Consider the following 12,141-nt stretch of genomic DNA (forward strand, 5'->3'; position numbering starts at 1 on the left):
GGCTTGTCTAAAGCCACCTAAAGAGTTCATGATAGAGGTGAAATTTAAGCACTATCCCAACATTCTTGTGAGGGACCTGACACCAGCATTTTTATTAATCTTCACTTTGTATTTTGAACAGAGACAGAAGTCTTATTCACAAGTTATGCTCAATGCACATACAATCTGTGTGCAGTATACACACATACAAATTTGTACAGACATAGAATTATTCACACATTATGTTGAACATACATACAGCAGTACACTTCCTATCTGTACTAATTTGTATATGAGGAGTTCTATACCCACGTTCACTTTTGAAATGAACACATGTGTAGTCATTCACACAAAAACATGTACATGATTCAGGCACCTGAACTCACATGCAAAATAATGTTTGAATGGGGCTAGGATGAAATGAAAATGTCAACTCATTTGCTTTGAAGAACCCTCAACCTCATATATTGTATATGTTCACATTTTCCACTGCCAGAGGAAAAATTATCTAACTGGACATGAAAGATAGTTACAAAATGCATTTCCTAATCCTAGATATACAAGTAGTGAAGTAAAGATATTGAAAAAATGCATCAAAATATTTGTGTTCTTCTACATGATTTCCCTGAGACACCACCTACAAAGAGGCACCTTTTAACGTGGTGATTCTCTTTATTTAGCAGGGGGAGAGTAACTGGCCCTATCCACCTCCAGCACAGTACCTCCAGTGACTGTTGCTGGTGTCTATCTGATGTTTCTTTTTAGATTGTGAGCCCTTTGGGGACAGGGATCCATTTTATTTATCTTATTTATTTATTTCTCTGTGTAAACCACCATGCGTCATTTTTGGAAGGGCAGTATAGAAATCGAATAAATAAATAAATAAATAAATACATACATACATAAAAAGGCAAGTTACTTAATATTAAAACTACCTTTTGCCAATGACATCAGAATTCTTTTTGTAATCAGAAAACAGATCCAAACATTCAGCTCAAAATGCAGACACTCAGTTTTCTGTTAGGATTTTTAAAATAGAAATCTCTCATTTAAAAAAGTTTATGGTGGTTGTAGTTATGAAACACAGCTTGAAAATGCATAGTTTCTGAATATTAAAGGCTTAGAAACTGGGAGGTAAGTAATAAACTAAGTAAGATCTTGCTTTGTCCCAGTAATCTAGCACCCGATCCCACCCTAATAATCTCTCTCTCTTGAATGGCATGTTCTAGAAAAAACAGGGAGGCTATTCTCATGACTGCTGGAAAGCAGGCTAAGGAAGCCCAGCTTGCTTTTCAGTGGTCGTGTGCTGCAACAGGAGCTGTGCAGCTCCCGGCAGTAAACCCCACTAAATACCCCCACACACACACCCGTTAAATGAGGTTAGCAGAGTGAGTGCTCCACTAACCCTGTGTCCCTAATCATGAGTCACCACAGTGAGGATCTGCGCCACAAAGACTCATGAGGAGATCCCCAACTAGGAGGCTCCCCAGTATGCCCCACGCAATAACACAGAGCACTCTGGGACTTTTGGGGGCCGGGCAGCCCCCAATCCCCGCCGCCCCAACCAGCTCCGTGCCGGAGTCGGTTATCGTGTGGGCGGCCGATCCAGTTGCCCATGGAGGGCCGAGTTCTTGTGTGTAGGGAGAGAATTAATATAGGCCTGGTCTGTCTGTAATGTAGGCCTGGTCTGTCTAAATGCAAGTAGTTGAAATGCCAATGTTTTACCTGTGGCAACCATTTAAAGACTTCTCAAAACACAGAGCAGGAAAGTGCTCACCACGCCTCTCAAGACATGAAAGGCAGTGGTGAGTGAAAATTCTCTGGCTAAAGCTCTAGAACTTTCCAATGTTGCTCACACAAGTCCCAATTAATGTGACTGCAGGGAAACCATGCAGAAGAAAATACTTTTCTACAGTGCAAGTTTGTTTCTCAAGCTTCAATTCTTAAAAAGCAGCAAAAAACAGTATTCCAATGGTTATAGCAGTTTGTCCAAAATAAACTTTCAAAATTACTTCTAGTTAAAAAGTTACACTAAATGCCTGTCCAGTATCTCTATAAGTTCACCAATAATTATACTTGCAAACATAATTGATGGCTATACCTTAAAATCCAGGGATGAAAGTTTTTCAGGCTTTTTGTTTACATCAGGAGAATTTGCTTTCTTTGTGAACTGAATAAAACAGAGCTGGCTTTGCTCCGAAAATGACAAGATCATGAAACTGTCTGTGAGAACAGCTGAAAAAACAAATAAAAATTGTCAACATTGTAATATCTGTCACCAATAACAAAACAAATTACTGAACCCTCCACTGAGACACTGGGAGAAGAAAAGCAAATTTTCAGTGCTATGCCTCAATCTATTACACTGGGGTTTCTGTAATCTCCTAAAAGACATCAATGCTTCATCTTGTAGAGGTCTTGCTGGAAATGAGAAAAAAAAGCTTAGGAAGCACTCAGATTAAGTAAAGCTGAATAAATTATCATATACCAAACTGATACTCTAATATTGTATAGCTTTCTCCTATATTCCTATTCATATATTTCTTCAGTACTTTTAGATTCTGGAGTGTAACCTTCTTCGATTGCATTCACTGGTTGAGTGAGAATAATGTTTTCAGCAGCAGTGAAGCATAAAAAGCAGTGCCAGTGAGACTGCAGATGCAACCATGGCAGTCAAGTTCCTTGCAGCTGTTGAGCCTGAAGAGAGACAAATCTGACTTTATATTTTATTTTACATATGCCATTTACTCCTTTATCCTTGAATTACAGCATACCACAAGTGAATTATATCAGCTGATAGTGGACAGACTTGTGAAGTCTAGAAAATAATCAATATACAGAAAGTACTACCACAGATAAAACATAAAAGTATTGTTGTTGTTGTTAGTATTTATTAAAGTGCAACTACCAAACAAAATTTGGTAGTTGGTAGAGGACAAAGTTAAGGAAACAACGACATAAATTATCACTCCCAAGTATCTTTTACTCTAACGTTCGGTCCTTAGTAAACAAATTGGACGAGTGGAGGCTGCGTGTTGGAGTTGAAGGTGATATCCGAGACTGCTGTTTGTTGCTGCTCACAGAGACATGGCTTCACTCATATATTCCGAATACAGCTACTGAATTACATGGCTACACAGTATACCGGTGCGATAGAACAGAGAATTCCAACAAGAAACAAGGTGTGTGTGTGTGTGTGTGTGTATCTATGTAAATCACAAATGGTGCACAAACTTTGTTAGGTTGGATAGCCACTGCTCCCCGGATGTGGACTTTTTAATGATTAAATGTAGACCTTTTTATCTCCCCCGGGAATTTACAGCAGTTGTATTGACGGTGGTATATGTGGCACCAACTGCAAACGCACATGAGGCCATGAGTATTTTGTATGAGAACATTAATAGTAAACTGAGCAAATACCCAGAGGCGGTGCAGATTATTGCGGGGGATTTCAACCACACAGATTAGAAGGCAGTATTCCCGAAATTTCATCAGCACATCAAGTGTGCAACGAGGGAGGGAAATACGCTTGACAAGGTGTATACGAACATTAAACGGGCATTTGAGGTTAAGCCCTTGGCTCACCTTGGCAGGTCAGATCATGTGTCCCTGCTTTTGACACCAGCGTACATACCTCTCAGAAAGCAAGCCCCGATATCAACACGTACTGTTATAGTGTGGCCTGAGGGAGCCTCTCAACAGCTGCAGGACTGTTTTCAGGAGACTGATTGGAATGTGTTTGACCATCATGATCTGGAGATCAACACATCAACGGTCCTGGATTATATTAAATTTTGTACAGCCAATGTCACCAGGGAAAAGTATGTGAAGATGTATCCAAATAGGAAGCCCTGGATGACGGGGGAAGTTTGGAGGCTGTTGAAGGCCAGAAACTTTGCTTTTAGAACTGGAGATCGAGCATTGTATAGCATAGAAAGGGCGAATTTGAAGAGGAGTATTAAGAAGGCAAAAGCTGAGTATAAAGGGAAAATTGAGAATTATATGAGCAGCCATGACACTAGACAAATGTGGCAGGGGGTTCAGCAACTTATTGGCTATAAATCTAACAATCCATCAACTGTAGAGAGTAGTGCCTCCCTGGTGGGGGAGCTGAATACCTTTTTTGCCCGGTTTGAGGCGACACCGGCAGTGGTTCCAGGAGTGCTGCCGGACTCACTGTTCTTACTCCCCGAGGAAAATGTTGTTAGAGTGGAAAATGCTGTTAAAGTGGAAGAGGGGGAAGTGAGGTGGGTATTAAAGGAAATAAATGTGAGGAAGGCTATGGGCCCTGATGGAGTGGCTGGTAGGGTGCTGAGAGATTGCTCGGAACAACTGGCAGAAGTTTTTACGAAGATTTTCAATCGATCTCTGGCCCAAGCCACTGTTCCATCTTGTCTGAAATCCTCTACTATCATACCTCTGCCAAAAAAAAAATCTAATATAGATAGCCTGAATGACTTTCGACCTGTGGCGCTTACACCCATCATAATGAAATGCTTTGAGAAATTGGTGCGGAATCGTATTATGGCTTGTTTGCCAGATGGATTTGATTCTTATCAATTTGCATATAAGAAGAAGAGATCCACAGAGGATGCTGTGGCTATGGCCTTACACACTGTCCTGACCCATTTGGAGAAACAAGGGAATTATGCAAGAATGCTTTTTGTAGACTTTAGCTCTGCATTTAATACTATTCTCCCATATAGATTGGTGCCAAAATTATTGAACCTGGGGCTTCCACCATGCTTATGCAGGTGGATACTGAATTTTCTATCAGATCGTTCTCAACGGGTCAGGATGGGCTCTCATGTCTCGACGGATCTCAGTATAAATACAGGGACGCCACAGGGGTGCGTGTTGAGTCCACTTTTGTACACGCTTTACACATACGATTGTGTTCCCAATTACCTCAGCAATAGGATTATTAAGTTTGCAGACGACACAACTGTGGTTGGTCTGATTACTGCTGGAGAAGGGGAGTCGGCCTATAGGAAGGAGGTGGAGAGGCTGACAGAGTGGTGTAGGGAGAATAACTTATTCCTCAATTTAAAGAAAACAAAGGAGATCATTGTGGATTTCAGGAAATGCAAATTGGATTTCCAGCAACTCATTATTGAAGGGATTTGTGTGGAACGGGTTTCGGTGTTTAGATTTCTGGGAATAGAGCTGAGAGATGACCTGACATGGGGAGCAAACACCAAAGATCTGGTGAAGAGAGCACAGCAGAGATTATACTTCTTGAGAGTTCTCCGGAGGACTAATCTCTCAAGTAATCTATTGTTGGTGTTTTATCGCTGTGCTATAGAGAGTGTGTTGACTTATGGGATCTGTGTGTGGTTTGGGAGTTGTACAGCCAGAGAAAGAACACTGCTGTCCAAGGTTGTTAAGACTGCAGAGAAAATAATTGGGTGTACTCTTCCTACCTTAGATCAAATCTATGCCATTAGGTGTTATAATAAAGCTGTAGAGATAGCGCAGGATCCCACGCACCCTGGAAATGATCTCTTTCAGCTTCTGCCTTCGAGAAGGAGGTATAGGGTCTTAAAGACCAGGACCAGCCACTTGAGAAGTAGCTTCTACCCAAAAGCGGTCTCAGCTTTGAACGGAGCAAAACACAGCTTCTGAGGGGTTTTTTGTATTTAGTTTTTAGAGTTTTTTAGTGGGTTTTTAGTGGGTTGATGGGAGGGGGGCGTATGGGTATATGTTTAGATTATTCTTGTTAGGTCCTGTAGTAGTGGTTGTAGATTCTTTTCAATCTCGTTGTTCTGCACAGGACAATGACAATAAAGATCTATCTATCTATCTATCTATCTATCTATCTATCTATCTATCTAAGGGTGTGGCATCATTTCTGGCCACATGATCCTTAGGACTGTGCTATTCGTTTTAGTGTGTCTCTTCACAAATATAACATTGAACTCTGAATACCTCTGAAAACAATGTAAATTATTATTTTGTGTATATTATACCTTTAGTGAAAACACACATATGAAGTGGCTAGCTTTCAAGATCTACATGCAAAAAATAGAGGAAACTAACACACTAACTCTAAAAATAGAGGAAACTAACAATTAAAAAGCTGTTACTAGAGGTACTCTGCCTTTATGAATCCCACTCAAAGCATTAATTTAATCTGTATTATCCTCAGTTGCTTCCTTTAGCACAGTTTAAGATCTAACTACATGAAGGAGGTCTGAGATGTTCATCTTCAACTTCCATTACTTACCAATGTGTTTAGATTCCTTTATAGTACCTTTTTGTATGCAACTGAAAAATGAAGAACTGAGGTTGAGAGTTAAAGATATGCTTGGGCTTGGGCTTTTTTAGACTCTTTTGTTTCTGGTGTAATTGTGATAGGGAATGGAAAAGGAAATATTTATAAAAGATAAAGCTATTTTTCTATCAACCTCTGGATACTTTCATTCATTATATTGTAAATTATCTCACCCTTCCTTCAATATGTCTGAAAGATACCTATGTGGGGGTTCTGAAACCATGTAAATGTATTTTAATATATTAATTTAATTGATGATGTATTTGTTACATGTCAGATTTTTTAAAATCAGCCCTAATTTTAATTTGTTCAGACCTCAGTAGAATCCTTGTTTGAATTAACAATGACATTTGGTGTGCAACCACATAGAAGGAACCATGCTATTATGTTTAGGAAAGAAAAAGTCTTTCTGCTGAACTGTATCAATAGATTTAGCTCAAAGAAATAAGTTGCTACCCATTTCAGAAGCAATGAAGAAGGAGCACATCTATCAAGGCAGGGCCTTCTGTACTGATGAGGTTCACTCATCCTACCTTTGAGTTTCTTTGGTAAATATGGATCAGTACCACTAACACAGTAAAATACACCTCTTTTCACTGAAAACTACTAATATGGAGATTTCTGGAGGAAAGCCCCTGCCAAGGTGGACATGAAAGTACTTCTGGAGAATACTCCTAATTTAATTAATCTGAGTCTTTTGTAACCTCAAATCATCACAATAACTTTATTTGGCAGAGGTTTCAGATTTTGCCTGGGTTCCTGAACTGGGTTCCTGGTTGTGTGTCTGCTTGGGCATTGCGGGGGAATCCCCCAATGCATGAGGGATATCTGGAGGCCAGGCTGTGTTCATCCGGCCTCCAGAATGCTGTGCTACTTACCAGGAGTAGCACAGCTTGTGTGGGTGCATGATCTGCGCATCCCACAAAACAAGATAAATTGTCTAGGGGAGAGATAGGTTCAATCCTGCCTTCCCCCACCCTCCCCACCCCACATAAAGGTCGTGTGAACGACCTTAGTGCCATTTCCTCTGTGTAGCAGGGGGAACGACAGCCTTAATTTTGCTAAATAATTTTGCATGGTGCACAAAGAGAGCAATACAGAAATCCATTAATTCTACAATTCCCCCCTTCTATTTAAACAGATATGCCTCTATGGCACAAAAGGCATGTGGGTTGCATAACAAAAAGCTTTGAATTATCACCGTTTGTCATAAAAGCTCTTAAAGGTTACAACTAAACAATATTCATATTTGCCCAGAAAATAGATAAATGTGATTTGAATCAATAATATGAACCAGTCTCTCTTTTGGTGATTTAAATAAATATAGGCAAAATTAAATCCTCACGTGAATGCAGAAAGTTATGCTATGATATCTAGGAGTGACAAGTGCAACTTACAATAAAAGATCCTTCCATTACACTGAGTAAGAATATTTAGCTCAAAGAACAAATGAACCAACACAGTTCCTTAGGATCAAACTTGACATGGGGTAGGTTCACATGCATGGTGGCATCTGAGGTTTGTGTAGCCCTAGGAGCTCATGCTCTTCTCTTCCCCCATCCCCAAACGAGCTTCTACTTCCATTTCAGCTTCTGCTATGCTGAGACCGGTCATAACATCTGAATTCGCCAGTCTCAGCATATCCTGACATAATTCCATCACAAAAACAAACATCTGTAACGCACTTCAAATCTCAGTTATAGGTATTAAGAGGAGCAAGAGGGCAGAATATGTCAAAAATGGCGAGTCTGGACATCACAACCAATCTCGGTCTATCAGAAACTGGAACGGAAGTAGAGGCTAGAAGAAAGTATGGGTTGTGGAGAGCAGGGGAGCACATGCGAATCTCAGGTGCTGCTGTATATGTGAACCCACCCATGCACATAAATATATGCTTAGAATGGAAAATCTATCTTATTTAAAACATACAATCATGAGGGTGCAAACTTGATTGAGACCACAGCATGCAGGGACAGGAAAGTTAACTCTTTCCTTTCATACTGTTTTCTTGCTAGCAGGAAAACAGTCCCACAGCAGCTATTTGTGCTATTAGCCACTTTGGGAGGGATTTTTGGCAGAAGAATTAAACTCTCCCTCTTCATATACTGCATTCCCAATCATGACCCCCACCCCCATGGCTTATCCCCCTCAAACAAGAGGCACTTCCAGTTATTCTTATGCATACATTTATAAGCACTCTTAGGATCACTAAGATTCTAGAATTTTGAACCAGAAATGGTTCCCCACATAACATAAGAAGACCTCTGCAGAGTTAAACCAAAGGCTCATCTAGCTCAGGACTTTGTTTGCAGTGGCCAGCCTGGTTTTTCCATGATGTCTTCATGTTCAGTTTGTGGGCCACAGCTCTCCCCTGTTTTTGTCACCCAGTAAATGGTTTCCAGAGGCACTTTGAGCATTAGTTGTTCTAGTGAAGAGCCACTGACAAACATCTTCTGGGATTTTGTCTAATTGCCTTTTAAAAGCCACCTGCTTTGGGGCCATTCTCTCAATGGATGGCGAAATGGGAAAGAGCCATTGCTCATTATTTGTTCTCAGGTAGCAAGAAAAAGGAAAAGCCCTCTGCCTGGAATCTGAGCTGTTTCCAGTCATATCAGGCACTGCTGGGCAGAACATATTTTAAAAGAAAACGCCTAACTGTACTATTATCAAAACCATTTGCACTAGCATTATTAGTGAGCTCCTGGACACAGGCAGGATAGAGCTCTTTTGTTCTTTATGATTGCTAGAAAAAATAATAACACAGTTTTTCCTCAAACAGAACAAGCACTCAAATGGGGAAAAAAAAAACAATTACAGGTACTAAACTTTAATACCTTTGGGGGAAATTATACAAAGAACTGAGATTTAGAAAATAAACGTAATAGTAAGACCAGAAACTTGGATGTTAAATATTTTTCCTAAAGTGGCTTTGGTCCTGAGGGTGGTAACTATAGCATTATATGCAATTACTTGTTGTGCTTGCGAATCCCCAGTGGTAATAACTGGTCTACCTGTTGACATACTATTCTTTCTGTTCCTCTATAAACGTAGGCAACTGAATTGCACATGGGTATAATTACCATCGCTGATGGTGTCGGAGATGAGCTTCCCCACCAGGGTTCTGTCAATCACTACTCGCTCCAGCTGTGGCCCAGAAAGGCTTAGGGATACCAGTACACCTGAATGAAAGAGGAGCTGAATCCAAATATATGGGGGGTGGGGGGGGGAAGAAGGTATAACGTATCAATAGAGAATGTAAGTTCCATAATACATTTACCAGCTGTATTTTGAGACATTTCATATACTAAAGATTGTCTGACAAAACATATTAGATACGCCACAGGACCTTTATTAATGGGAAAAAAGACAACTAGATAGAAGGAAAAGCAAAAACATACTGAGAATTTTGAATACACTTGCTATAACTATGCATGAAATGCTTCACTATAGGATATAATTCTCCATAATTTGAATGGAAAATAGTAACTGCAGATGTTGCCATTCATGGCTGAAATCCTTCCCCAGGCTGCTGCCCTATGAAAGTGTGGATATGTGAAGGAGACATCATAGACACAAACCGGTGAGGTGGAGCTGCTCAATAACCTATGTTTATGTGCTCTGCACAATCAGTTAAAACACTCACTTCCTCATGGGGCTGAACATATATGGTAATGAAAAACAGACTCCATGGATTAAACACACACACACACACACACACACACACACACACACACACCCCTAGGGGAGAGGGGAGCAAGAGAATAGACTCACAGAACAGGGCACACACATCGGCAGTAGCACAATTCCGAATAGACTCACAGAACAGGGCACACACATCGGCAGTAGCACAATTCCTATTTTAATTTGCATACTTCCTGTACAGCATGGTCGGTCTGTCTGTCTGTCTGTCTGTCTGTCTGTAAGGCATACCAGTTGCTAATCTCATGTGTGGCAGCTCTCGCAAGAGTTCATGAGCAGCTGCCAAATAGCAACAAGGACGGGAGGGGGGAGAGAATGGCAGCAGCAGCTGGTGGGCAGGCAAAGAAAACTGGTGAATGGCGAAGGGCAGCCAGCTGGCCAAAGAAGGCAGCGGGTGGGTGGGAAGAAGGCGGCAGCAGGGGTGGGTGGGTGGGGAGAAGATGGTGAGGGGTGGGCAGGGAAGACGTCCGGCACGCAGGTGGGGAAGAAGACAGTGGTCGGGGAAGAAGATGGATGGAGGGCTGGGAGGGGTGGGAAAGAAGACTGCAGGCAGGGGAAGAAGGCAGCAGCGGGGTGTGGGGGAAGAAAGCGGCAGTGGCAAACTAGAGACACAGATATTCTGTGCCTGGCCCAGCTAGTCCTTGTTAATATTGCAACAATGCTACCAGGTAGCATTTTAAATGCAATTTCCTTGTTCTGCTCCGTAGTTTACCCTGCTGTATACAAGCAGCAGGATTTTAACAAGGTATGGTATGCATCTGTTGTAGACGTACTGGCTGCCATCCAGACTATCAAAGTGTCTGTGTAAGTAGCAACTCCGAGCACATAGCAGGACCACCCTCACAGCTTCATCAGTTCCCTTACACATAGTTTTTGTGCAACGGAAGCAGTGGGCACTTCTCTCAGAGTATTCTCCTGCGCTCCTAAAGCCCTCTGTTGCAGCAGAAACACATCACTGCCTTAGCGACGTTCCCCATGGTGAGCTCCTAGGGATACCAAAGTAGGGGTTGGGTGGCAGGGCAAGATGGGTGCTACCTACCACCCAGCCCACAAAATAAATGGGCAAGTGGGCAATTTTTAACAGATGTTCACCTTTCCCCCAAATCTCCATAGGATCCCAGTCCCTTTAAATACATTTTGAAACTCCATCCTTTGGGCTCCCCCTCCCTCCCTTCAGCCAATGGGGGCACAGATGCCCATGACAACACTTGAATTGTAGAATAAGCCAACCAAGAAGCAAGGAAATTGCAAGCCAATCTGAAGCCAGTGCCAGAAAACCAATCAGCAAGGGGAAAAACAGGTCTCCAAAATGGCATTCGAAACATTGAAGCATTTTGAATTGAAATGGGGTTGTTTCATTCCAAGCTTGACACAGGCCCTTTATTTAAAGAGCATTTTGTTTTGAGCTCGAGACACTCAAAATAGCCCATTTCAAGTTGAAACGCTTCAGCGTCGAAACATTTTGCACATCCCTAGCTAAGTGTGTTTAATTTAAGCTAACAGACATGATATGTGGCTTTCATAAGATCCAACCACTTATACTGAATGCTAATGTAGTTTACTGAGATACAGTCAGTTCTGAGGCTGGCCACTAGCCCCAAATCTAAGCATTTTCTTGCTGTATAGAGGGGTGCTGGCGGCTCTGGTGAGTGGGAAACAGAAAAAGTGTCCTTTTTCTTTTTCTTTCCTCTTCAAACATAGTGCAAGGAGTGGTTGTGTTTACCTCAGAGCGTACATCTCTCCCGCAACACCAATCCCTCCCCTCCAGCAAACTTCTATAAGCTAGTAAGGACTTGAGCTGGCCACACACCCCTTTTCCTCTTGCTTTCAATTCCCTTCCAGATGCGTAACGAAGGGGGAGGGGCAGGCAGGGCATGTGCCCTAGTGCCAGTTGCAGGGGGGCGCAATGCGCCTGCTATGCCCCACCCCCACCCCAACCCCAACAGTTTTGTTTTAAAAAAAATCTTCTTCTTCTTCTTTTTTTGGAAAATCCCACCCCCGCTTCAATCCCAGCGGGCCGCTGCTGCTGCTCACCGCTGCCACAAGCCAGCACCACCCCCACTCAGGCACGACTCGCACGAGAGCTCTGAGTCCGGGAGGTGGGCAGGCGCTCTCCCATTGGCTGCAGAGAGTGAGCACTACCAATGCCGATTATTTTCAGGCAGCGTTTGCTGCCTAAAAGCGTCTAT

At 42.1% G+C, this 12,141-nt stretch overlaps 1 protein-coding gene across 26 annotated transcripts in view; it reads right to left on the reverse strand.

Moving 5' to 3' along the window:
* WDPCP (WD repeat containing planar cell polarity effector) overlaps nt 1-12,141 on the reverse strand; it is a 350,788-nt gene that overhangs the window by 194,552 nt on the left and 144,095 nt on the right. For all 26 annotated transcript variants that reach the window (XR_008313270.1, XR_008313273.1, XR_008313269.1 and 23 more), the window contains 2 exons: nt 9,334-9,448; nt 2,081-2,214 (listed from right to left, as the gene is read on the reverse strand). Coding sequence is in view for 15 of the 26 variants with exons in the window: in XM_053284357.1 (XP_053140332.1) it covers nt 2,081-2,214; nt 9,334-9,448 (249 nt within the window). In the remaining 11 variants the exon portion in view is untranslated. The remainder of the gene's footprint in view (nt 1-2,080; nt 2,215-9,333; nt 9,449-12,141) is intronic.

Source organism: Hemicordylus capensis, chromosome 1, assembly GCF_027244095.1.
Source record: "Hemicordylus capensis ecotype Gifberg chromosome 1, rHemCap1.1.pri, whole genome shotgun sequence".
Classification (NCBI taxonomy): Eukaryota; Metazoa; Chordata; class Lepidosauria; order Squamata; family Cordylidae; genus Hemicordylus; species Hemicordylus capensis.